Genomic DNA, 27500 nt, shown 5'->3' with positions numbered 1-27500 from the left:
ACCTTCAGAAAGGTACCCAGCACAGACACACACACCTACAGAAAGGTACCCAGCACACACACACACACACCTTCAGAAAGGTACCCAGCACAGACACACACACCTACAGAAAGGTACCCAGCACAGACACACACACACCTACAGAAAGGTACCCAGCACAGACACACACACACCTACAGAAAGGTACCCAGCACAGACACACACACACCTACAGAAAGGTACCCAGCACAGACACACACACACACACACACACACCTACAGAAAGGTACCCAGCACAGACACACACACACACACACCTACAGAAAGGTACCCAGCACAGACACACACACACCTACAGAAAGGTACCCAGCACAGACACACACACCTTCTGAAATGTACACAACACAGCCAAATGTAGACAAACACAGACAAACACAGACAAACCCAGACAAACACAGACAATCACAGACAATCACAGACAAACACAGACAAACACAGACAAACACAGACAAACACAGACATTCACAGACAAACATAGACAAACACAGCAACAATAAGGTAGAAGTGAGGTTATACCTCCTAAAGGATGTGGTTTTTAGTAGTCAGCGTTATATTCATTTGAATACAATCAGGATTACATGAAGACACCAAGGCCAGGATTCAATCAGACTGCATTGACAGACCAACACATTGCTCTTGTTCAGGCCATGTAGGAAGTGACTTTAAAAGGTCATTTACCCTTGAGCCAACATCAGCAGCATTTGTCATGAATGGGGATCTCTGCGAAGGTTGGGGAAATGCCCTTTACAAGGCGTATTGTGGGCTGCTCAGTGCGCAGTGGTAAAACACGCTTTCACAGCGGCAGAAGGTGCTTTCACAGCGGTAGAAGGTGCTTTCACAGCGGTAGAAGGTGCTTTCACAGCGGTAGAAGGTGCTATCACAGCTGTAGAAGGTGCTTTCACAGCTGTAGAAGGTGCTTTCACAGTGGTAGAAGGTGCTTTCACAGCGGTAGTAGGTGCTTTCACAGTGGTAGAAGGTGCTTTCACAGCTGTAGAAGGTGCTTTCACAGTGGTAGAAGGTGCTTTCACAGCGGTAGAAGGTGCTTTCACAGTGGTAGAAGGTGCTTTCACAGCGGTAGAAGGTGCTTTCACAGCGGTAGAAGGTGCTATCACAGCGGTAGAAGGTGCTTTCACAGTGGTAGAAGCTGCTTTCACAGCGGTAGAAGGTGCTTTCACAGTGGTAGAAGGTGCTTTCACAGTGGTAGAAGGTGCTTTCACAGCGGTAGAAGGTGCTTTCACAGCGGTAGAAGGTGCTTTCACAGCTGTAGAAGGTGCTTTCACAGTGGTAGAAGGTGCTTTCACAGCGGTAGAAGGTGCTTTCACAGCGGTAGACGTTGCTTTCACAGCGGTAGAAGGTGCTTTCACAGTGGTAGAAGGTGCTTTCATAGCTGTAGAAGGTGCTTTCACAGTGGTAGAAGGTGCTTTCACAGCGGTAGAAGGTGCTTTCACAGCGGTAGAAGGTGCTATCACAGCGGTAGAAGGTGCTTTCACAGCGGTAGAAGGTGCTTTCACAGCGGTAGAAGATGCTTTCACAGTGGTAGAAGGTTCTTTCACAGTGGTAGAAGGTGCTTTGGTGCTTTCACAGCGGTAGACGTTGCTTTCACAGCGGTAGAAGGTGCTTTCACAGTGGTAGAAGGTGCTTTCACAGTGGTAGAACATGCTTTGAATGAATCTGGGCCTAAGACCCTGTGTGTTATCCCCTACAGAACCCCTGTCCAGTGGAGGACGCCTCTTTCCTCTCTAAGATGCTCTTCTGGTGGTTTGGAGGGTAAGACTTGCAGCCTTGAATTGTTACAATGATGGACATGAGATGTGTAATTATAGGGGAAACTGAATAATCAATATATGCCATTTATCAGATGTTGTTAATCTCCTTTTCCCTCCCTCCCTCCCTCCCTCCCCCTCCTCCTCATCCCTCCTCCTCATCCCCCCTCCTCCTCCTCCTCTCCTCTTCCTTCTCCTCCTCCTCCCTCCTCCTCCTCCTCTCCTCCTCCTCCTCCTCCTCCTCCTCCTCCTCCTCCTCCTCTTCCTTCTCCTCCTCCTCCTCTTCCTCCTCCTCCCTCCTCCTCCTCCTCCTCTTCCTCCTCCTCTTCCTTCTCCTCCTCCTCCTCCTCCCTCCTCCTCCTCCTCCTCCTCCTCCTCCTCTTCCTTCTCCTCCTCCTCCTCTTCCTCCTCCTCCCTCCTCCTCCTCCTCCTCCTCTTCCTCCTCCTCCTCCTCCTCCTCCTCTCCTCTCCTCTCCTCTGTCAGGTTGGTTATTAGGGGTTATCGTACTCCCCTGCAGGCAGAGGATCTCTGGTGTCTTAGAGAAGAAGACTCTTCAGCCTGTATTATAGCAGACCTGGAGATTGACTGGGCCAGAGAGTGTACTAAACTACAACAGTAAGACTACTACACTACACCCTACACACTACACACCACACCCTACACACCACACCCTACACACTACACCCTACACACCACACCCTACACACCACACCCTACACACCACACCCTACACACTACACCCTACACACCACACCCTACACACCACACCCTACACACTACACCCTACACCCTACACCCTACACACTACACCCTACACACTACACCCTACACACTACAACCCACACACAACACACTACACCCTACACACCACACCCTACACACCACACCCTACACACTACACCCTACACCCTACACCCTACACACCACACCCTACACACCACACCCTACACACCACACCCTACACACCACACCCTACACACCACACCCTACACACCACACCCTACACACTACATACGGTGAGTCCTAAACCCACAGAACAGACCCAGCTGTTTAATATCTCCCTTCACCAGAAAGGAGGAGTGTAGTCTGTCTGGCTGCCGTCCTACAGGTCCTAAACCCACAGAACAGACCCAGCTGTTGAAGAAGCTGAGACAGGAACAGAACTCAGGGTTCTGTCTCTTCAGAGTTCTGGCTCGGAGCTTCGGACCTTTCTTCCTCAAAGGGACCCTCTTCCTCGTCTTCCACGACGCCTTCATGTTCTCCATACCACAGGTGCTCAGGTGAGACCCAGAGTGTGTGGACCCTGGTCAATGTTAGGACACTACGTTGACCCAGGAGAGAGTGCGTGGACCCTGGTCAACGTTAGGACACTACGTTGACCCAGGAGAGAGTGTGTGGACCCTGGTCAACGTTAGGACACTACGTTGACCCAGGAGAGAGTGTGTGGACCCTGGTCAACGTTAGGACATCACAAACACATTGTTGCTCCTCACCCATTCTCTATTTTACATTTACCCACCCTACAAACCCTGTCTGAGTCCCAAATAACCCCCTAATTTACCCACCCTACAAACCCTGTCTGGGTCCCAAATAACCCCCTAATTTACCCACCCTACAAACCCTGTCTGAGTCCCAAATAACCCCCTAATTTACCCACCCTACAAACCCTGTCTGGGTCCCAAATAACACCCTAATTTACCCACCCTACAAACCCTGTCTGGGTCCCAAATAACACCCTAATTTACCCACCCTACAAACCCTGTCTGGGTCCCAAATAACCCCTAATTTAACCACCCTACAAACCCTCTCTGGGTCCCAAATAACCCCCTAATTTACCCACCCTACAAAACCCTCTCTGGGTCCCAAATAACACCCTAATTTACCCACCCTACAAAACCCTCTCTGGGTCCCAATAACCCCTAATTTAACCACCCTACAAACCCTCTCTGGGTCCCAAATAACCCCCTAATTTACCCACCCTACAAAACCCTCTCTGGGTCCCAAATAACACCCTAATTTACCCACCCTACAAAGCCCTCTCTGGGTCCCAATAACCCCCTAATTTACCCACCCTACAAACCCTGTCTGAGTCCCAAATAACACCCTAATTTACACACCCTACAAAACCCTCTCTGGGTCCCAAATAACCCCCTAATTTACCCACCCTACAAACCCTGTCTGGGTCCTAAATAACCCCCTAATTTACCCACCCTACAGAACCCTCTCTGAGTCCCAAATAGCACCCTAATTTACACACCCTACAGAACCCTACTGGGTCCCAAATAACCCCCTAATTTACACACCCTACAGAACCCTGTCTGGGTCCCAAATAGCCCCCTAATTTACACACCCTACAGAACCCTGTCTGGGTCCCAAATAGCCCCCTAATTTACACACCCTACATAACCCTACTGGGTCCCAAATAACACCCTAATTTACCCACCCTACAGAACCCTGTCTGGGTCCCAAATAGCCCCCTAATTTACCCACCCTACAAACCCTGTCTGGGTCCCAAATAACCCCCTAATTTACCCACCCTACAAACCCTGTCTGGGTCCCAAATAACCCCTAATTTAACCACCCTACAAACCCTCTCTGGGTCCCAAATAACCCCCTAATTTACCCACCCTACAAAACCCTCTCTGGGTCCCAAATAACACCCTAATTTACCCACCCTACAAAACCCTCTCTGGGTCCCAATAACCCCCTAATTTACCCACCCTACAAACCCTGTCTGAGTCCCAAATAACACCCTAATTTACCCACCCTACAAAACCCTCTCTGGTTCCCAAATAACCCCCTAATTTACCCACCCTACAGAACCCTGTCTGAGTCCCAAATAACACCCTAATTTACACACCCTACAAAACCCGCTCTGGGTCCCAAATAACCCCCTAATTTACCCACCCTACAAACCCTCTCTGGGTCCTAAATAACCCCCTAATTTACCCACCCTACAGAACCCTCTCTGAGTCCCAAATAGCACCCTAATTTACACACCCTACAGAACCCTACTGGGTCCCAAATAACCCCCTAATTTACACACCCTACAGAACCCTGTCTGGGTCCCAAATAGCCCCCTAATTTACACACCCTACAGAACCCTGTCTGGGTCCCAAATAGCCCCCTAATTTACACACCCTACATAACCCTACTGGGTCCCAAATAACACCCTAATTTACCCACCCTACAGAACCCTGTCTGGGTCCCAAATAGCCCCCTAATTTACCCACCCTACAAACCCTGTCTGGGTCCCAAATAACCCCCTAATTTACCCACCCTACAAACCCTGTCTGGGTCCCAAATAACCCCTAATTTAACCACCCTACAAACCCTCTCTGGGTCCCAAATAACCCCCTAATTTACCCACCCTACAAAACCCTCTCTGGGTCCCAAATAACACCCTAATTTACCCACCCTACAAAACCCTCTCTGGGTCCCAATAACCCCCTAATTTACCCACCCTACAAACCCTGTCTGAGTCCCAAATAACACCCTAATTTACCCACCCTACAAAACCCTCTCTGGTTCCCAAATAACCCCCTAATTTACCCACCCTACAGAACCCTGTCTGAGTCCCAAATAACACCCTAATTTACACACCCTACAAAACCCGCTCTGGGTCCCAAATAACCCCCTAATTTACCCACCCTACAAACCCTGTCTGGGTCCCAAATAACACCTTAATTTACCCACCCTACAAAACCCTGTCTGCGTCCCAAATAACACCCTAATTTGCACACCCTACAAACCCTCTCTGGGTCCTAAATAACCCCCTAATTTACCCACCCTACAGAACCCTCTCTGAGTCCCAAATAGCACCCTAATTTACACACCCTACAGAACCCTACTGGGTCCCAAATAACCCCCTAATTTACACACCCTACAGAACCCTGTCTGGGTCCCAAATAGCCCCCTAATTTACACACCCTACAGAACCCTGTCTGGGTCCCAAATAGCCCCCTAATTTACACACCCTACATAACCCTACTGGGTCCCAAATAACACCCTAATTTACCCACCCTACAGAACCCTGTCTGGGTCCCAAATAGCCCCCTAATTTACACACCCTACAGAACCCTGTATGGGTCCCAAATAGCCCCCTAATTTACACACCCTACAGAACCCTCTCTGTGTCCCAAATAACCCCCTAATCTACACACCCTACAGAACCCTCTCTGGGTCCCAAATAGCCCCCTAGTTTACACACCCTACAGAACACTGTCTTGGTCCCAAATAGCCCCCTAATTTACACACCCTACAGAACCCTCTCTGGGTCCCAAATAGCCCCCTAATTTACACACCCTACAGAACCCTACTGGGTCCCAAATAACACCCTAATTTACACACCCTACAGAACCCTCTCTGGGTCCCAAATAGCACCCTGGTGCATCAATACAGGTGTGTAGGAGTATACAGCCCAAATTATTTAAGTACATCTCAGTTTCTCAGTTTGTCTCTGGAACATAGCATCATGTAAAACCATGTTTTTCCTCCTCCCCCTCCAGCCTCCTCCTGGGGTTCATGTTTACCTTCCTGTTGTTCCTCCTCCCCCTCCAGCCTCCTCCTGGGGTTCATGCGTGACCAGGACAGCGACCTGTGGAAGGGCTTCATGTTTGCCTTCCTGTTGTTCCTCCTGTCCAGCCTCCAGTCCCTGTTCAACCATCAGTACATGTACTCCTGCTTCACCGTGGGAATGAGGGTGAAGACCGCTGTCATGGGCTTGGTCTACAGGAAGGTACGGAGAGAGAGAGAAAGAGACAACGAGAAGAGAGAGAGAGGATGGTTTTTTAATCATACCATTTTAGAAGCATTACAGTGTATTAATGGCAGCAAAGACTGAATGGAAATGATTTAATACAATTTGCACATTTCATACAGGAAGAAAACAACAAACGAATGATCAGACTACAACATACAAAGGGACGGGGGGGGACGGGGGGCGTCTCCTTTTAGGTGGTTAACACTCTAACACTGTCTGTCTGTCTGTCTGTCTGTCTGTCTTTCTCCCCTCCTCCCTCCCCCCCTGTAGTCTCTAGTGATCAGCAGTGCAGCGCGGCAGTCCTGTACCGTGGGAGAGATTGTTAACCTGGTGTCAGCCGACACTCAGAAGCTCATGGACATGGTGGTGTATTTTAACGCTGTGTGGGTGGCGCCCATTGAGATAGCTCTCTGTCTCTACTTCCTGTGGCAGGTAGGTAGAACACACACTGTTGTTACCCCTCTCCTGCTCCCATTGAGATAGCTCTCTGTCTCTACTTCCTGTGGCAGGTAGGTAGAACACACACTGTTGTTACCCCTCTCCTGCTCCCATTGAGATAGCTCTCTGTCTCTACTTCCTGTGGCAGGTAGGTAGAACACACACTGTTGTTACCCCTCTCCTGCTCCCATTGAGATAGCTCTCTGTCTCTACTTCCTGTGGCAGGTAGGTAGAACACACACTGTTGTTACCCCTCCCCATGCTCCCATTGAGATAGCTCTCTGTCTCTACTTCCTGTGGCAGGTAGGTAGAACACACACTGTTGTTACCCCTCTCCTGCTCCCATTGAGATAGCTCTCTGTCTCTACTTCCTGTGGCAGGTAGGTAGAACACACACTGTTGTTACCCCTCTCCTGCTCCCATTGAGATAGCTCTCTGTCTCTACTTCCTGTGGCAGGTAGGTAGAACACACACTGTTGTTACCCCTCTCCTGCTCCCATTGAGATAGCTCTCTGTCTCTACTTCCTGTGGCAGGTAGGTAGAACACACACTGTTGTTACCCCTCTCCTGCTCCCATTGAGATAGCTCTCTGTCTCTACTTCCTGTGGCAGGTAGGTAGAACACACACTGTTGTTACCCCTCTCCTGCTCCCATTGAGATATCTCTCTGTCTCTACTTCCTGTGGCAGGTAGGTAGAACACACACTGTTGTTACCCCTCTCCTGCTCCCATTGAGATAGCTCTCTGTCTCTACTTCCTGTGGCAGGTAGGTAGAACACACATTGTTGTTACCCCTCTCCTGCTCCCATTGAGATAGCTCTCTGTCACTACTTCCTGTGGCAGGTAGGTAGAACACACACTGTTGTTACCCCTCTCCTGCTCCCATTGAGATTGCTCTCTGTCTCTACTTCCTGTGGCAGGTAGGTAGAACACACACTGTTGTTACCCCTCTCCTGCTCCCATTGAGATATCTCTCTGTCTCTACTTCCTGTGGCAGGTAGGTAGAACACACACTGTTGTTACCCCTCTCCTGCTCCCATTGAGATAGCTCTCTGTCTCTACTTCCTGTGGCAGGTAGGTAGAACACACACTGTTGTTACCCCTCTCCTGCTCCCATTGAGATTGCTCTCTGTCTCTACTTCCTGTGGCAGGTAGGTAGAACACACACTGTTGTTACCCCTCTCCTGCTCCCATTGAGATATCTCTCTGTCTCTACTTCCTGTGGCAGGTAGGTAGAACACACACTGTTGTTACCCCTCTCCTGCTCCCATTGAGATAGCTCTCTGTCTCTACTTCCTGTGGCAGGTAGGTAGAACACACACTGTTGTTACCCCTCTCCTGCTCTCATTGAGATAGCTCTCTGTCCTCTCCTGTATCTAACAGCTTCTGGGTCCGTCAGCCCTAGCCGGCATCGCCACGGTGATCCTTATCTTTCCTCTCAACGGCTTCATCGCCAAGATGAGGAGCAAGCTGCAGGTCAGTTGACACACACACACACACACACACACACACACACACACACACACACACACACACACACACACACACACACGTTTGTTTTACTATCCTCGTGATGACCAAACAGTTGATTCCCATTCCTAAATTTACCCTCTAGACTTAAACATATAGGTCACTTATCAGATGCTCTTATCCAGAGAGACTTACATTAGTGACTGAGTACATCTCCATTCTTACTGGTCCCCAGCGGGAATCAAACACACAACCCTGGTGTTGCAAGAGCAATGCTCTACCAGCTGAGTCACACGGGACCTCACCCCAACCCCTAACCCTGACCACAAACCCTAACCCTGACTCCTAACCCTGACTGCTGACCCCAACCCCTAACCCTGACTCCTAACCCCTAACCCCAACCCCTAACCCTGACTCCTAACACTGACTCCTGACCCCAACCCCTAACCCTGACTCCAACCCCTAACCCTGACCCCAAACCCTAACCCTGACTCCTAACCCTGACTTCTGACCCCAACCCCTAACCCTGACTCCTAACCCCTAACCCTGACCCCAACCCTGACTGCAACCCCTAACCCTGACCCCAACCCCTGACCCTAACCCCTAACCTTGACCCCAAACCCTAACCCCTAACCCCTAACCCTGACCCCAAACCCTAACCCCTAACCCCTAACCCTGAACCCAACCCCTAACCCTGACCCTGACCCCTGACCCTGACCCTAACCCCTAACCCTGACCCTGACCCCCAACCCTGACCCCTAACCCTGACCCTAACCCTAACCCCTAACCCCAACCCCTAACCCTGACTCCTCACCCTGACTCCTGACCCCAACCCCTAACCCTGACTCTTGACCCCAACTCATAACCCTGACTCCTAACCCCAACTCCTAACCCCTACTCCTGACCCCAACCCCTAACCCTGACTCCTGACCCCAACCCCTAACCCTGACTCCTGACCCCAACCTCTAACCCTGACTCCTGACCCCAACTCCTAACCCTGACTTCTGACCCCAACCCTGACTCCTGACCCTGACCCCAACCCCTGACCCTGACCCCAACCCCTGACCCTGACCCCAACCCTGACTCCTGACCCTGACCCCAACCCCTAACCCTAACTCCTGACCCTGACCCCAACTCCTGACCCTGACCCCAACCCCGACTCCTGACCCCAACCCCTAACCCTGACTCCTGACCCTGACCCCAACCCTGACTCCTGACTCCTGACCCTGACCCCAACCCCTAACCCTGACTCCTGACCCTGACCCCAACACCTAACCCTGACTCCTGACCCCAACCCCTAACCCTGACTCCTGACCCTGACCCCAACCCCTAACCCTGACTCCTGACCCCAACCCCTAACCCTGACTCCTGACCCTGACCCCTAACCCTGACTCCTGACCCTGACTCCTGACCCTGACCCCAACCCCTAACCCTGACTCCTGACCACAACCCCTAACCCTGACTCCTGACCCTGACCCCAACCCCTAACCCTGACTCCTGACCCCTAACCCTGACCCTGACCCCAACCCCTAACCCTGACTTCTGACCACAACCCCTAACTCCTGACCCCAACCCTAAATCTAACCCATAACGCCTAAAATAGCCTTTTTCCTTGTGCGGACCGACAAAATGTTCCTTGTTTTACTATCCTTCCCTTCCTAGAAATGATGGTCCCCTCCTGGATAGTAAAAACAGAAACACTCACTCACTCACTCGCTCGCTCGCACGCACGCACGCACGCACGCACGCACGCACGCACGCACGCACGCACGCACGCACGCACGCACGCACGCACGCACACACACACACACACACACACACACACACACACACACACACACACACACACACACACACACACACACACACACACACACACACACAGACACACACACACACAGACACACAGACACACACACACACAGACACACAGGCACAGACACACACACAGACACACACACAGACACACACACAGACACACAGGCACAGACACACACACAGACACACACACAGACACACACACAGACACACATATTTAGTCAGATAACTGATCGTTGGTAGTAACACTACTCCTAAATATTATAAACAGACTCCCTGATCTCCTTAGTCCCCCTCAGGACCCTGTCAGAGGCTCTCCTTAGTCCCCCTCAGGACCCTGTCAGAGACTCTCCTTAGTCCCCCTCAGGACCCTGTCAGAGGCTCTCCTTAGTCCCCCTCAGGACCCTGTCAGAGGCTCTCCTTAGTCCCCCTCAGTACCCTGTCAGAGACTCTCCTTAGTCCCCCTCAGGACCCTGTCAGAGACTCTCCTTAGTCCCCCTCAGGACCCTGTCAGAGGCTCTCCTTAGTCCCCCTCAGGACCCTGTCAGAGGCTCTCCTTAGTCCCCCTCAGGACCCTGTCAGAGACTCTCCTTAGTCCCCCTCAGGACCCTGTCAGAGGCTCTCCTTAGTCCCCCTCAGGACCCTGTCAGAGACTCTCCTTAGTCCCCCTCAGGACCCTGTCAGAGGCTCTCCTTAGTCCCCCTCAGGACCCTGTCAGAGGCTCTCCTTAGTCCCCCTCAGGACCCTGTCAGAGACTCTCCTTAGTCCCCCTCAGTACCCTGTCAGAGGCTCTCCTTAGTCCCCCTCAGTACCCTGTCAGAGACTTGATACGTGGCTGATCTCCTTAGTCCCCCTCAGGACCCTGTCAGAGACTCTCCTTAGTCCCCCTCAGGACCCTGTCAGAGACTCTCCTTAGTCCCCCTCAGGACCCTGTCAGAGGCTCTCCTTAGTCCCCCTCAGGACCCTGTCAGAGACTCTCCTTAGTCCCCCTCAGGACCCTGTCAGAGGCTCTCCTTAGTCCCCCTCAGGACCCTGTCAGAGGCTCTCCTTAGTCCCCCTCAGGACCCTGTCAGAGACTCTCCTTAGTCCCCCTCAGGACCCTGTCAGAGGCTCTCCTTAGTCCCCCTCAGGACCCTGTCAGAGGCTCTCCTTAGTCCCCCTCAGGACCCTGTCAGAGACTCTCCTTAGTCCCCCTCAGTACCCTGTCAGAGGCTCTCCTTAGTCCCCCTCAGTACCCTGTCAGAGACTTGATACGTGGCTGATCTCCTTAGTCCCCCTCAGGACCCTGTCAGAGACTCTCCTTAGTCCCCCTCAGGACCCTGTCAGAGACTCTCCTTAGTCCCCCTCAGGACCCTGTCAGAGGCTCTCCTTAGTCCCCCTCAGGACCCTGTCAGAGGCTCTCCTTAGTCCCCCTCAGGACCCTGTCAGAGGCTCTCCTTAGTCCCCCTCAGGACCCTGTCAGAGGCTCTCCTTAGTCCCCCTCAGTACCCTGTCAGAGACTCTCCTTAGTCCCCCTCAGGACCCTGTCAGAGACTCTCCTTAGTCCCCCTCAGTACCCTGTCAGAGGCTCTCCTTAGTCCCCCTCAGTACCCTGTCAGAGACTTGATACGTGGCTGATCTCCTTAGTCCCCCTCAGGACCCTGTCAGAGACTCTCCTTAGTCCCCCTCAGGACCCTGTCAGAGGCTCTCCTTAGTCCCCCTCAGGACCCTGTCAGAGGCTCTCCTTAGTCCCCCTCAGGACCCTGTCAGAGGCTCTCCTTAGTCCCCCTCAGTACCCTGTCAGAGACTCTCCTTAGTCCCCCTCAGGACCCTGTCAGAGACTCTCCTTAGTCCCCCTCAGTACCCTGTCAGAGGCTCTCCTTAGTCCCCCTCAGTACCCTGTCAGAGACTTGATACGTGGCTGATCTCCTTAGTCCCCCTCAGGACCCTGTCAGAGACTCTCCTTAGTCCCCCTCAGTACCCTGTCAGAGGCTCTCCTTAGTCCCCCTCAGGACCCTGTCAGAGACTCTCCTTAGTCCCCCTCAGGACCCTGTCAGAGACTCTCCTTAGTCCCCCTCAGGACCCTGTCAGAGGCTCTCCTTAGTCCCCCTCAGGACCCTGTCAGAGACTCTCCTTAGTCCCCCTCAGTACCCTGTCAGAGGCTCTCCTTAGTCCCCCTCAGGACCCTGTCAGAGGCTCTCCTTAGTCCCCCTCAGTACCCTGTCAGAGACTCTCCTTAGTCCCCTTCAGTACCCTGTCAGAGACTCTCCTTAGTCCCCCTCAGTACCCTGTCAGAGACTCTCCTTAGTCCCCCTCAGTACCCTGTCAGAGGCTCTCCTTAGTCCCCCTCAGGACCCTGTCAGAGGCTCTCCTTAGTCCCCCTCAGTACCCTGTCAGAGGCTCTCCTTAGTCCCCCTCAGGACCCTGTCAGAGGCTCTCCTTAGTCCCCCTCAGGACCCTGTCAGAGACTTGATACGTGGCTGATCTCTATATACACTGCTCTGATAGGCTGGGATGTGTTGTGAGGAAACAGGGCATTGCTCTGATAGGCTGGGATGTGTTGTGAGGAACCACACACTGCTCTGATAGGCTGGGATGTGTTGTGAGGAACCACACACTGCTCTGATAGGCTGGGATGTGTTGTGAGGAACCACACACTGCTCTGATAGGCTGGGATGTGTTGTGAGGAAACAGGGCATCCAACCACACACTGCTCTGATAGGCTGGGATGTGTTGTGAGGAAACAGGGCATCCAACCACACACTGCTCTTTGTCATTGTGTACTAACGCTGTTGTAATGTCCAGGCATGCTGACTTGTGTTCCCTGTGGCGTTATTAACCAGGCATGCTGACTTGTGTTCCCTGTGGCGTTATTAAATCCTCTATGGCGTAAAACTGTGCAGATGTAATTGACCTGATTTATCTAACCTCTCTTTAAAAAGGTAGTAGGTGGACAGTAAGTAGGTAAAGAAATAAAACAACAGTAAAAAGACAGTCTATATACAGTAGAGGCTATATACAGTAGGGAGGCTATATACAGTAGAGAGGCTATATACAGTAGAGAGGCTATATACAGTAGAGAGGCTATATACAGTAGGGAGGCTATATACAGTAGAGAGGCTATATACAGTAGAGAGGCTATATACAGTAGAGAGGCTATATACAGTAGAGAGGCTATATACAGTAGAGAGGCTATATACAGTAGAGGCTATATACAGTAGTGAGGCTATATACAGTGGAGAGGCTATATACAGTAGAGGCTATATACAGTAGAGTCTATATACAGTAGAGGCTATATACAGTAGAGGCTATATACAGTAGAGTCAATATACAGTAGAGGCTATATACAGTAGAGAGGCTATATACAGTAGAGAGGCTATATACAGTAGAGGCTATATACAGTAGAGGCTATATACAGTAGAGGCTATATACAGTAGAGAGGCTATATACAGTAGAGAGGCTATATACAGTAGAGGCTATATACAGTAGGGGCTATATACAGTAGGGGCTATATACAGTAGAGAGGCTATATACAGTAGAGAGGCTATATACAGTAGAGAGGCTATATACAGTAGAGACTATATACAGTAGAGGCTATATACAGTAGAGGCTATATACAGTAGAGAGGCTATATACAGTAGAGAGGCTATATACAGTAGAGAGGCTATATACAGTAGAGAGGCTATATACAGTAGAGGCTATATACAGTAGAGAGGCTATATACAGTGGAGAGGCTATATACAGTAGAGGCTATATACAGTAGAGAGGCTATATACAGTAGAGAGGCTATATACAGTAGAGAGGCTATATACAGTAGAGAGGCTATATACAGTAGAGAGGCTATATACAGTAGAGAGGCTATATACAGTAGAGAGGCTATATACAGTAGGGAGGCTATATACAGTAGAGGCTATATACAGTAGAGAGGCTATATACAGTAGAGAGGCTATATACAGTAGAGAGGCTATATACAGTAGAGAGGCGATATACAGTAGAGAGGCTATATACAGTAGAGAGGCTATATACAGTAGAGAGGCTATATACAGTAGAGAGGCTATATACAGTAGTGAGGCTATATACAGTAGAGAGGCTATATACAGTAGAGAGGCTAAATACAGTAGAGGCTATATACAGTAGAGGCTATATACAGTATAGAGGCTATATACAGTAGAGAGGCTATATACAGTAGAGAGGCTATATACAGTAGAGGCTATATACAGTAGAGAGGCTATATACAGTATAGAGGCTATATACAGTAGAGAGGTTATATACAGTAGAGAGGCTATATACAGTAGAGAGGCTATATACAGTAGAGAGGCTATATACAGTAGAGGCTATATACAGTAGGGAGGCTATATACAGTAGAGGCTATATACAGTAGAGGCTATATACAGTAGTGAGGCTATATACAGTAGAGAGGCTATATACAGTAGTGAGGCTATATACAGTAGAGAGGCTATATACAGTAGAGAGGCTATATACAGTAGAGAGGCTATATACAGTAGAGAGGCTATATACAGTAGTGAGGCTATATACAGTAGAGAGGCTATATACAGTAGAGAGGCTATATACAGTAGAGAGGCTATATACAGTAGAGAGGCTATATACAGTAGAGAGGCTATATACAGTAGGGAGGCTATATACAGTAGGGAGGCTATATACAGTAGAGGCTATATACAGTAGAGAGGCTATATACAGTAGAGAGGCTATATACAGTAGAGAGGCTATATACAGTAGAGAGGCGATATACAGTAGAGAGGCTATATACAGTAGAGAGGCTATATACAGTAGAGAGGCTATATACAGTAGAGAGGCTATATACAGTAGTGAGGCTATATACAGTAGAGAGGCTATATACAGTAGAGAGGCTAAATACAGTAGAGGCTATATACAGTAGAGGCTATATACAGTATAGAGGCTATATACAGTAGAGAGGCTATATACAGTAGAGAGGCTATATACAGTAGAGGCTATATACAGTAGAGAGGCTATATACAGTATAGAGGCTATATACAGTAGAGAGGTTATATACAGTAGAGAGGCTATATACAGTAGAGAGGCTATATACAGTAGAGAGGCTATATACAGTAGAGGCTATATACAGTAGGGAGGCTATATACAGTAGAGGCTATATACAGTAGAGGCTATATACAGTAGTGAGGCTATATACAGTAGAGAGGCTATATACAGTAGTGAGGCTATATACAGTAGAGAGGCTTTATACAGTAGAGAGGCTATATACAGTAGAGAGGCTATATACAGTAGAGAGGCTATATACAGTAGAGAGGCTATATACAGTAGTGAGGCTATATACAGTAGAGAGGCTATATACAGTAGAGAGGCTATATACAGTAGAGAGGCTATATACAGTAGGGAGGCTATAACAGTAGAGAGGCTATATACAGTAGAGAGGCTATATACAGTAGAGAGGCTATATACAGTAGAGAGGCTATATACAGTAGTGAGGCTATATACAGTAGAGAGGCTATATACAGTAGAGAGGCTATATACAGTAGTGAGGCTATATACAGTAGAGAGCCTATATACAGTAGAGAGGCTATATACAGTAGAGAGGCTATATACAGTAGAGAGGCTATATACAGTAGAGAGGCTATATACAGTAGGGAGGCTATAACAGTAGAGAGGCTATATACAGTAGAGAGGCTATATACAGTAGAGAGGCTATATACAGTAGAGAGGCTATATACAGTAGAGAGGCTATATACAGTAGAGAGGCTATATACAGTAGAGAGGCTATATACAGTAGAGAGGCTATATACAGTAGGGAGGCTATAACAGTAGAGAGGCTATATACAGTAGAGAGGCTATATACAGTAGAGAGGCTATATACAGTAGAGAGGCTATATACAGTAGAGAGGCTATATACAGTAGAGAGGCTATATACAGTAGGGAGGCTATAACAGTAGAGAGGCTATAAACAGTAGAGAGGCTATATACAGTAGAGAGGCTATATACAGTAGAGAGGCTATATACAGTAGAGAGGCTATATACAGTAGAGAGGCTATATACAGTAGTGAGGCTATATACAGTAGAGAGGCTATATACAGTAGAGAGGCTATATACAGTAGAGAGGCTATATACAGTAGAGAGGCTATATACAGTAGAGAGGCTATATACAGTAGGGAGGCTATAACAGTAGAGAGGCTATATACAGTAGAGAGGCTATATACAGTAGAGAGGCTATATACAGTAGAGAGGCTATATACAGTAGTGAGGCTATATACAGTAGAGAGGCTATATACAGTAGAGAGGCTATATACAGTAGAGAGGCTATATACAGTAGGGAGGCTATAACAGTAGAGAGGCTATATACAGTAGAGAGGCTATATACAGTAGAGAGGCTATATACAGTAGAGAGGCTATATACAGTAGAGAGGCTATATACAGTAGAGAGGCTATATACAGTAGGGAGGCTATAACAGTAGAGAGGCTATAAACAGTAGAGAGGCTATATACAGTAGAGAGGCTATATACAGTAGAGAGGCTATATACAGTAGAGAGGCTATATACAGTAGAGAGGCTATATACAGTAGTGAGGCTATATACAGTAGAGAGGCTATATACAGTAGAGAGGCTATATACAGTAGAGAGGCTATATACAGTAGAGAGGCTATATACAGTAGAGAGGCTATATACAGTAGGGAGGCTATAACAGTAGAGAGGCTATATACAGTAGAGAGGCTATATACAGTAGAGAGGCTATATACAGTAGAGAGGCTATATACAGTAGTGAGGCTACATACAGTAGAGAGGCTATATACAGTAGAGAGGCTATATACAGTAGTGAGGCTATATACAGTAGAGAGGCTATATACAGTAGAGAGGCTATATACAGTAGAGAGGCTATATACAGTAGAGAGGCTATATACAGTAGAGAGGCTATATACAGTAGAGAGGCTATATACAGTAGGGAGGCTATAACAGTAGAGAGGCTATATACAGTAGAGAGGCTATATACAGTAGAGAGGCTATATACAGTAGAGAGGCTATATACAGTAGAGAGGCTATATACAGTAGGGAGGCTATAACAGTAGAGAGGCTATAAACAGTAGAGAGGCTATATACAGTAGAGAGGCTATATACAGTAGAGAGGTTATATACAGTAGAGAGGCTATATACAGTAGAGAGGCTATATACAGTAGAGAGGCTACGTAAAAGAGGGGTGGCTGGGACACAACGCAGATAGCCCGGTTAACCAATGTGCGGGAGCACTGGTTGGTCGGCCCAGTTGAGGTAGTATGTACATGAATGTATAGTTATAGTGACTATGCATATATGATAAACAGAGAGTAGCAGCAGTGTAAAAAGAGGGGTTGGGGGGGGCACACAATGCAAATCGTCTGGGTAGTCATTTGATTACCTGTTCAGGAGTCTTATGGCTTGGGGGTAAAAATTCCATATTCAGTATTCCTTATGCCATATTCAGTGTTCTGAATTACATATTCAGTATTCCTTATGCCATATTCAGTGTTCTGAATTCCATATTCAGTATTCCTTATGCCATATTCAGTGTTCTGAATTCCATATTCAGTATTCCTTATGCCATATTCAGTGTTCTGAATTCCATATTCAGTGTTCTGAATTCTATATTCAGTATTCCTTATTCCATATTCAGTGTTCTGAATTCCATATTCAGTATTCCTTATTCCATATTCACTGTTCCTTATTCCATATTCACTGTTCTGAATTCCATATTCAGTATTCCTTATTTCATATTCAGTGTTCTGAATTCCATATTCAGTGTTCTGAATTCCATATTCACTGTTCTGAATTCCATATTCAGTGTTCTGAATTCCATATTCCGTGTTCTGAATTCCATATTCAGTGTTCTGAATTCCATATTCCGTGTTCTGAATTCCATGTTCAGTGTTCTGAATTCCATATTCCGTACTAATTCCCTACTCTGTGTTCCCGGGTGGGTGTTTCCAGGAAGTCCAGATGCGCTATACAGACAGCAGGATCAAGCTGATGAATGAGATCCTGAGTGGGATTAAGATCCTGAAGTTCTACGCCTGGGAACAGGCCTTCCTGGAGAGGGTTCTGGGTTACCGGGAAAAAGAACTCAATGCCCTGAAGAGGTCCCAGGTCCTTTACTCCATCTCCATCGCCTCCTTCAACTCATCATCCTTCCTGGTGAGTTACGACCTGTCGTAGAGCCTTCGTAAGCCTGTCATAAACATTACAGATGTCACTATCAATACGTTATCAATAATCTCCATCTCCACTTAACTCCGAACCGGTTTCCTGACCTGAGACTACATAAGAGACTACTACATAAGGCTACATAACCCTTCATAAGGCTGTCATAACCATGTCCTGTGCTCCTACAGATAGCGTTCTCCATGTTCGGCGTCTACGTCGTCGTCGACGACAGGAACATCCTCGACGCCCAGAAGGTGTTCGTTTCCATGGCTCTCATCCACATTTTGAAGACGCCCCTCAGCCAGCTGCCCTTCGCTATGAGCACCACCATGCAGGTCAGTCAGGGGTCACGGTGATGTCATCACTAAGGGACCGAACAAAACAATGTGGCCCTGGCCACAAGGCATATCATTAACGGATGATTGGAAAATCATTTGAAATGTCTTTCATGAAAGTGTTTGTGTGTTGCAGGCCGTTGTCTCTCTGAGGCGTCTGGGAAAGTTCCTGTGCCAGGATGAGCTGAAGCCTGACGACGTAGATAGAGAACCATACAGCCCTGGTGGGAACACGCACACACGCACGCACGCACAGACAGACAGACAGACAGACAGACAGACACACACACACACACGCACGCACGCACAGACAGACAGACAGACAGACACACAAACAGAAAAGGAAAAGGGTTTCTCTCAAAACTGTGATGTTTATGTTTTTATTTTATTTTTACTACATATCTCGGTTTCTCTACCCCTCTACCCTCTTCTCTCTCTCTCTCCACATCTTACTCCCCCTCTCCTCCCTCCCTCCCTCCCTCCCTCCCTCCCTCCCTCCCTCCCTCCCTCCCTCTCCCTACCAGATGGTGATGGGGTAGTGATAGACAGCGGTACGTTTGGCTGGTCTAAGGAAGGTCCTCCCTGCCTGATGAGGATCAACGTGAGGGTGAAGAAGGGATCTCTGGTAGCTGTGGTGGGACATGTCGGGAGTGGGAAGTCCTCCCTGCTATCAGCCATGCTTGGGGAGACAGAGAAGAGGAGTGGTCACGTCTCAGTCAAGGTAGGTACTGCTACAATACCTTAGTACAAGGGTGTCAAACTCCATTCCTGGAGGCCCAGAGTACTGCTGGTTTCCTGTTCTACCTCATAATTAATATCACCTACCTGGTGTCTCTCTCTCTCTCTGTGTCTCTCTGTGTCTCTCTCTCTCTCTCCCTCTCTGTGTCTCTCTTTGTCTCTCTTGTCTCTCTCTCTCCCTCTCTGTGTCTCTCTTTGTCTCTCTTGTCTCTCTCTCTCCCTCTCTCTCTCTCTCTCTCTCTCTCTCTCTATCACTCTCTCTCCCCCTTCTCTCCCTCTTGCTCTCCATCTCTCTCTCTCTCTCTCTCTCTCTCTCTCTGTGTCTCTCTGTGTCTCTTGTCTCTTTCTCTCTCCCTCTCTGTGTCTCTCTTGTCTCTCTCTCTCTGTCTGTGTCTCTCTCTCTGTGTCTCTGTGTCTCCCTCTCTATCTCTCTCTCTCCCCCACTCTCTCGCTCTCTCTCCCCCACTCTCTCGCTCTCTCTCCCCCACTCTCTCGTTCACCCTCTCCCCCACTCTCTCCCCCACTATCTCTCTCTCTCCCTCACTCTCTCTCTCCCTCTCTCCCTCTCTCCCTCTCTCCCACTATCTCTCTCTCCCTCTCTCTCTCTCTCTCCTCCCCCCTCTCTCTCTCTCTCTCTCTCTCCCTCTCTCTCTCTCTCTCCAGGGCTCTGTGGCCTATGTACCTCAGCAGGCGTGGATCCAGAATGCCACGCTGAAAGACAACATAGTGTTTGGTCAGGAGAGGAAGGAGAGCTGGTACCACAGAGTGGTGGAGGCCTGCGCCCTGCTGCCAGACCTGGAGATCCTGCCTGCTGGAGACGGCACTGAGATCGGGGAGAAGGTGAGGACAGGAGGGGGTCTGGTGGGGGTTAGGGTTAGATCGGGAAGAAGGTGAGGACAGGAGGGGGTCTGGTCGGGGTTAGATCAGGGAGAAGGTGAGGACAGGAGGGGGTCTGGTGGGGGTTAGGGTTAGATCAGGGAGAAGGTGAGGACAGGAGGGGGTCTGGTGGGGGTTAGGGTTAGATCGGGGAGAAGGTGAGGACAGGAGGGGGTCTGGTGGGGGTTAAGGTTAGATCAGGGAGAAGGTGAGAACAGGAGGGGGTCTGGTGGGGGTTAGGGTTAGATCAGGGAGATTGTGAGCACAGGAGCAAGTCTGGTGGCGGTTAGGGTTAAGGTTAAGGTTACTGTTAGCGTTAGGGTTAGATCGGGAGAAGGTTCATTAACATCCCTGTTCTTTACTGTGTGATCCCTGATTGTTTGATTGGTTGATCAGTTGATTGATTGATTAGTTGATTCATTCATTCATTAGTTCATTCATGTATACGTCCGTTCATTCGTTCATTTACTTGTATGAGTGTAGTTTACTTTACCTCATGAAGGTTTTATCCTGCAGATAGAGAAACTAATCATTAAATCAAGGTTGTCCTTTCTCTCCCCAGAGTCTGAACGTATCAGTGGGTCAGAAGCAGAGAGTCAGTCTGGCCACTAACTGATATGTTCTCTCTCCGTGTCTCCCTTCTGTCTCTCCCTCCCTCTCCATCCTCCCATCCTCTCCCTCCTTCTCCTTCTCCTCCTTCTCCTCCTCCCCGTCCCTCCCCCCCTCTCTCTCCCTCCCTCTCCATCCTCCCATCCTCTCCCTCCTTCTCCTTCTCCTCCTTCTCCTCCTCCCCGTCCCTCCCCCCCTCTCTCTCCCTCCCTCTCCATCCTCCCATCCGCTCCCTCCTTCTCCTTCTCCTCCTTCCCCTCCTCCCCGTCCCTCCCCCCCTCTCTATCCCTCCCTCTCCCTCATCCCATCCGCTCCCTCCTTCTCCTTCTCCTCCTTCCCCTCCTCCCCGTCCCTCCCCCCCTCTCTCTCCCTCCCTCTCCATCCTCCCATCCTCTCCCTCCTTCTCCTTCTCCTCCTTCTCCTCCTCCCCGTCCTTCCCCCCTCTCTCTCCCTCCCTCTCCCTCCTCCCATCCCCTCCCTCCTTCTCCTTCTCCCCCTCCCTCGCCCTCTCTCTCTCCCTCTCCCTCCCTACCTCCCCTCTCTCCCTCCCTCCCTACCTCCCCTCTCTCCCTCCCCTTCACACTCCTTCTCCCCCCCTCCCTCCCCCTCTCTCCCTCTCCCTCACACTCCTTCTCCCCCTCACCCTCCCTCACCCTCTCTCCCTCTCCCTCACACTCCTTCTTCCCCCCCTCCCTCCCCCTCTCTCCCGCTCCCTCACACTCCTTCTCACCCTCACCCTCCCTCCCTCTCCCTCCCCTCTCTCTCCCTCCCCCTCACACTCCTTCTCCTCCTCCTCCTCCCCATCCCAGGGTCTGAATCTATCAGGTGGTCAGAAGCAGAGAGTCAGTCTGGCCAGGGCCGTGTACAGGAAGGCTGACGTCTATCTCCTAGACGACCCTCTGTCTGCCGTCGACGCCCACGTGGGTCAACACATCTTCGAGAGGGTGTTTGGTGCTGAAGGACTGCTCAAAGACCAGGTTATTATTTAACAGACAACAGTGGTGTGTTCAACATTCATGTGTGTAAACGTTCCATAAAGACACAAACTACAAGTGTTCAGTGTCTGCGTGTTCAGTGTCTGTGTGTTCAGTTTGGGTGTGTGTTCAGTGTCTGTGTGTTCATTGTCTGTGTGTTCAGTTTGGGTGGGTGTTCAGTGTCTGTGTGTTCATTGTCTGTGTGTTGAGTGTTGAGTGTTGAGTGTGTGTGTGTGTGTGTGTGTGTGTGTGTGTGTGTGTGTGTGTGTGTGTGTGTGTTAACTCTCTGCTGTATCGCTGGTATTCAATATGATCTCAGATTTGGACAATACTCCAATTAAAAGTCATTTCGGGGAACAGTGCAGTAAACATCTGCAGCATTTACTGTGAATGTGGTCTCACTGTGAACAGGGGGAACAGTGCAGTAAACATCTGCAGCATTTACTGTGAATGTGGTCTCATTGTGAACAGGGGGAACAGTGCCTTTAAAACTAGCATCGCTGACAAACTGGTATTGAATCCCGGCCTAAGGCTGTTTCTGATTTATGCAGTCTGACTACCATGTGTTCTCTAAACCTTCAGACTACCATGTGTTCTCTAAACCTTCAGACTACCATGTGTTCTCTATAAACCTTCAGACTACCATGTGTTCTCTAAACCTTCTGACTACCATGTGTTCTCTCTAAACCTTCAGACTACCATGTGTTCTCTAAACCTTCAGACTACCATGTGTTCTCTAAACCTTCTGACTACCATGTGTTCTCTCTAAACCTTCAGACTACCATGTGTTCTCTCTAAACCTTCAGACTACCATGTGTTCTCTAAACCTTCTGACTACCATGTGTTCTCTCTAAACCTTCAGACTACCATGTGTTCTCTATAAACCTTCAGACTACCATGTGTTCTCTATAAACCTTCAGACTACCATGTGTTCTCTCTAAACCTTCAGACTACCATGTGTTCTCTAAACCTTCAGACTACCATGTGTTCTCTAAACCTTCAGACTACCATGTGTTCTCTATAAACCTTCAGACTACCATGTGTTCTCTAAACCTTCTGACTACCATGTGTTCTCTCTAAACCTTCAGACTACCATGTGTTCTCTAAACCTTCAGACTACCATGTGTTCTCTAAACCTTCAGACTACCATGTGTTCTCTAAACCTTCAGACTACCATGTGTTCTCTAAACCTTCTGACTACCATGTGTTCTCTCTAAACCTTCAGACTACCATGTGTTCTCTCTAAACCTTCAGACTACCATGTGTTCTCTATAAACCTTCAGACTACCATGTGTTCTCTCTAAACCTTCAGACTACCATGTGTTCTCTAAACCTTCAGACTACCATGTGTTCTCTAAACCTTCAGACTACCATGTGTTCTCTATAAACCTTCAGACTACCATGTGTTCTCTATAAACCTTCAGACTACCATGTGTTCTCTAAACCTTCAGACTCGTGTCTTGGTGACCCACGGTCTGAGCTTCCTGCCCCAGGCAGATCTGATCCTGGTGATGGTGGAGGGAGAGATCACTGAGATGGGATCCTACCTGGAGCTGATGGCACGTGACGGGGCCTTCGCTGAGTTCATAAGACTCTTCGCCGGGAACGAGCGCAAGGAGCGCTCACACAGAGGTGAGGAGTGAGATGGAACACATTCAACAGGCTACAACCACCTGGTGATCAAGCAGTGTTTCGATTGGCTAGAGAGGTGTTTAGTAGATGCTAATTCAAAACAAACTACATGTGTAGGATCTTAATTTGACCATTATTGTCGCCGCAAAATAATCCTGCAACAAAAGGATATGAACGTTTGGTCAATAATATTGCTTTGATCGGTGGTGTCATGATATTACTACCAAACCGAGCTCCTCATTTCATTACCTAGCCCGAACTCTGTCATGATATTACTACCAAACTGAGCTCCTCATTTCATTACCTAGCCCGAACTCTGTCATGATATTACTACCAAACTGAGCTCCTCATTTCATTACCTAGCCCGAACTCTGTCATGATATTACTACCAAACTGAGCTCCTCATTTCATTACCTAGCCCGAACTCTGTCATGATATTACTACCAAACTGAGCTCCTCATTTCATTACCTAGCCCGAACTCTGTCATGATATTACTACCAAACTGAGCTCCTCATTTCATTACCTAGCCTGAACTCTGTCATGATATTACTACCAAACTGAGCTCCTCATTTCATTACCTAGCCCGAACTCTGTCATGATATTACTACCAAACTGAGCTCCTCATTTCATTACCTAGCCCGAACTCTGTCATGATATTACTACCAAACTGAGCTCCTCATTTCATTACCTAGCCCGAACTCTGTCATGATATTACTACCAAACTGAGCTCCTCATTCCATTACCTAGCCCGAACTCTGTCATGATATTACTACCAAACTGAGCTCCTCATTTCATTACCTAGCCCGAACTCTGTCATGATATTACTACCAAACTGAGCTCCTCATTTCATTACCTAGCCCGAACTCTGTCATGATATTACTACCAAACTGAGCTCCTCATTTCATTACCTAGCCCGAACTCTGTCATGATATTACTACCAAACTGAGCCTTCATCTGAAAGGCAGGAAGGACCCATGTCTAAACTCTGCTGACATCATGTTGTTGTTGTTGTTTACAGGAACCAGGAAGTCGGTATCTCGTCTGAGTATGACAGACTTCTCCATCGATCTTTCTCAGGAGCAGCTCATTAGGTATGACTCCTGACCTTCAACAAACACAATGAGAGTCGCCAACAGGAGGGTTCATCTTAGCTGTGGTATTTGGGGTTGGCAGTACCAGGTTTATGAGCCAGACAGCTTAACACTGCTCCAAGAAAGCTCTCTGGGGGGGCAGGTCTTACCAATTCTCATTTTTACCTATTCTCTATCTCTCTCTCTCTCGCTCTCTCTCTCTCTCTCTTCTCTCTCTCTTCTCTCTCTCTCTCTCTATTTTCTCTCTCTCTATTTTCTCTCTTCTCTCTCTCCCTCTCTCTCTCTCTCTCTATTTTTTCTCTTTCTCTCTCTCTATTTTCTCTCTTCTCTCTCTCTTCTATCTTCTCTCTCTTCTATATTCTCTCTCTCTCTCTCTCTCGCTCTCTCTCTCAGTGGAGACATGATGAGTAGTGCCAGTATTCAGACCATGGAGGCCATCTCAGACACAGAGGACCAGAAGCAGGAAGTCCTGGGGAAACTGACAGAGGTTGACAAGGCCAACACAGGAAGAGTGAGTAGTACAGTACTGACACAACTACTGACAGATTACAGACAAGGTGAGTAGCACAGTACCAACACATAACCACTGACAGACTACATACAGGGTGAGTAGCACAGTACCAACACATACCTACTGACATGCTACAGACAAGGTGAGTAGTATAGTACTGACACATACCTACTGACAGACCACAGACAATGTGAATGGTGCAGAACTGACACATAACTACTGACAGACCACAGACAAGGTGAATGGTACAGTACTGACACATACCTACTGGCAGACTACAGACAAGGTGAATGGTACAGTACTGACACATACCTACTGGGCAGACTACAGACGATGTGAATGGTGCAGTACTGACACATACCTACTGGCAGACTACAGACGATGTGAATGGTGCAGTACTGACACATACCTACTGGCAGACTACAGACAAGGCTAACATAGGCAAGGTGAGTACTGAAGTAATTACTGTGTTCTCTCTCTCTGTCTCTCTCTCTCGCTCTCTTTGTCCTTCTCTCTTTCTTTCGCTCTCTCTCTCTCTCTTTGTCCTTCTCTCTCTCTCCTCTCTCTCTGTCTCTCTCTCTTTGTCCTTCTCTCTCTCTCCTCTCTCTCTGTCTCTCTCTCTTTGTCCTCTCTCTCTCTCTTTGTCCTTCTCTCTCTCTCTCCCTCTCCCTCTAGGTGAAACTAGAGATGTATGTGGAGTACTTCAGGACCATCGGTCTGGCTCTGATCATCCCCATAGTCTTCCTGTATGCGTTCCAGCAGGCCGCCTCCCTCGCCTACAACTATTGGCTTAGCGTCTGGGCCGACGATCCAATCATCAACGGCACCCAGATTGACACAGACCTGAAACTGGGCGTGTTCGGAGCCCTGGGGTTCGCTCAAGGTGGGTTAGGGACGGGGCAAGGAGGATTATGATGATGTCACTAAAGACCTGTACCTGAGCTGCAGGGTTGGACAGGTGTGGTTTGACAAGTGTTGTTGGACAGGTGTGGTTAAGCAGGTGTGGTTAGACAGGTGTGGTTAGACAGGTAAGGTTAGGGAGGTGTCATTGAGACAGGTGTGGTTAGACAGGTGTGGTCCCCCTCTCTCCCACCACTCCTTAATTTCTCTGACCTCTTTCCCTCTCCCCAATTCCTTCATTTCTCTAACCTCTCTCCCACATTCCTTCATTTCTCTCACCTCTCTCCCCATTCCTTCATTTCTCTAACCTCTCTCCCACATTCCTTCATTTATCTCACCTCTCTCCCCATTACTTCATTTCTCTAACCCCTCTCCCTATCTCTCCCACATTCCTTAATTTCTCTAACCTCTCTCCCTATCTCTCCCCATTCCTTCATTTCTCTAACCCCTCTCCCTATCTCTCCCCATTCCTTCATTTCTCTAACCTCTCTCCCCATTCCTTCATTTCTCTAACCTCTCTCCCCATTCCTTCATTTCTCTAACCCCTCTCCCTATCTCTCCCACATTCCTTCATTTCTCTAACCCCTCTCCCTATCTCTCCCACATTCCATCATTTCTCTAACCCCTCTCCCTATCTCTCCCACATTCCGTCATTTCTCTAACCCCTCTCCCTATCTCTCCCCATTCCTTCATTACTCTAACCCCTCTCCCTATCTCTCCACATTCCTTCATTTCTCTAACCTCTCTCCCACATTCCGTCATTTCTCTAACCCCTCTCCCTATCTCTCCCCATTCCTTCATTTCTCTAACCTCTCTCCCACATTCCGTCATTTCTCTAACCCCTCTCCCTATCTCTCCCCATTCCTTCATTTCTCTAACCCCTCTCCCTATCTCTCCCCCATTCCTTCATTTCACTAACTTCCCTCCCTATCTCTCCCCCATTCCTTCATTATTCTAACTCCCCTCCCTATCTCTCCCCATCTAGGTGTGTCTATCTTTGGCACCACAGTGGCCATCTCTCTGGGGGGGATAATCGCTTCTCGTCACCTCCACCTAGACCTCCTCAACAACGTCCTGCGTTCCCCCATGGCCTTCTTCGAGGTCACACCCTCAGGGAACCTGCTGAACCGCTTCTCCAAGGAGGTGGGTTCCGTGTGTGTGTGTGTGTGTGTGTGTGTGTGTGTGTGTGTGTGTGTGTGTGTGTGTGTGTGTGTGCTTAGTTTCCTATGGCCTTTTTTCAAAGACACATCCTCAGGGAACCTAGGATGTGAATAATAGTAGTAATAGTAGTAGTATAGTAGTAATAGTAGTAGTAGTATAGTAGTAATAGTAGTAATAGTAGTAGTAGTATAGTAGTAATAGTAGTAATAGTAGTAGTAGTATAGTAGTAATAGTAGTAGT

At 48.7% G+C, this 27500-nt stretch overlaps 1 protein-coding gene across 1 annotated transcript in view; it reads left to right on the top strand.

The window, feature by feature from the left end:
• The window catches only part of mrp1 (multidrug resistance protein 1), a gene marked incomplete at its 5' end in the record, with an annotated part of 91338 nt that overhangs the window by 32792 nt on the left and 31046 nt on the right, over positions 1–27500 (top strand). The window contains 18 exon segments of the mRNA NM_001168330.1: positions 1745–1806; positions 2287–2418; positions 2874–3083; positions 6364–6541; positions 6836–6997; positions 8386–8478; positions 18220–18423; positions 18621–18767; positions 18904–18991; positions 19292–19488; positions 20169–20345; positions 21800–21967; positions 23416–23584; positions 23587–23593; positions 24614–24688; positions 25082–25199; positions 25875–26082; positions 27085–27242. Coding sequence (NP_001161802.1) covers positions 1745–1806; positions 2287–2418; positions 2874–3083; positions 6364–6541; positions 6836–6997; positions 8386–8478; positions 18220–18423; positions 18621–18767; positions 18904–18991; positions 19292–19488; positions 20169–20345; positions 21800–21967; positions 23416–23584; positions 23587–23593; positions 24614–24688; positions 25082–25199; positions 25875–26082; positions 27085–27242 — 2553 coding nt within the window.

Source organism: Oncorhynchus mykiss, chromosome 13, assembly GCF_057628025.1.
Source record: "Oncorhynchus mykiss isolate SJ-2025 chromosome 13, ASM5762802v1, whole genome shotgun sequence".
In the NCBI taxonomy this organism is placed as follows: Eukaryota; Metazoa; Chordata; class Actinopteri; order Salmoniformes; family Salmonidae; genus Oncorhynchus; species Oncorhynchus mykiss.
Note: the sequence above shows the minus strand (reverse complement) of the source record. Positions and strands in the feature narration are given on the sequence as shown.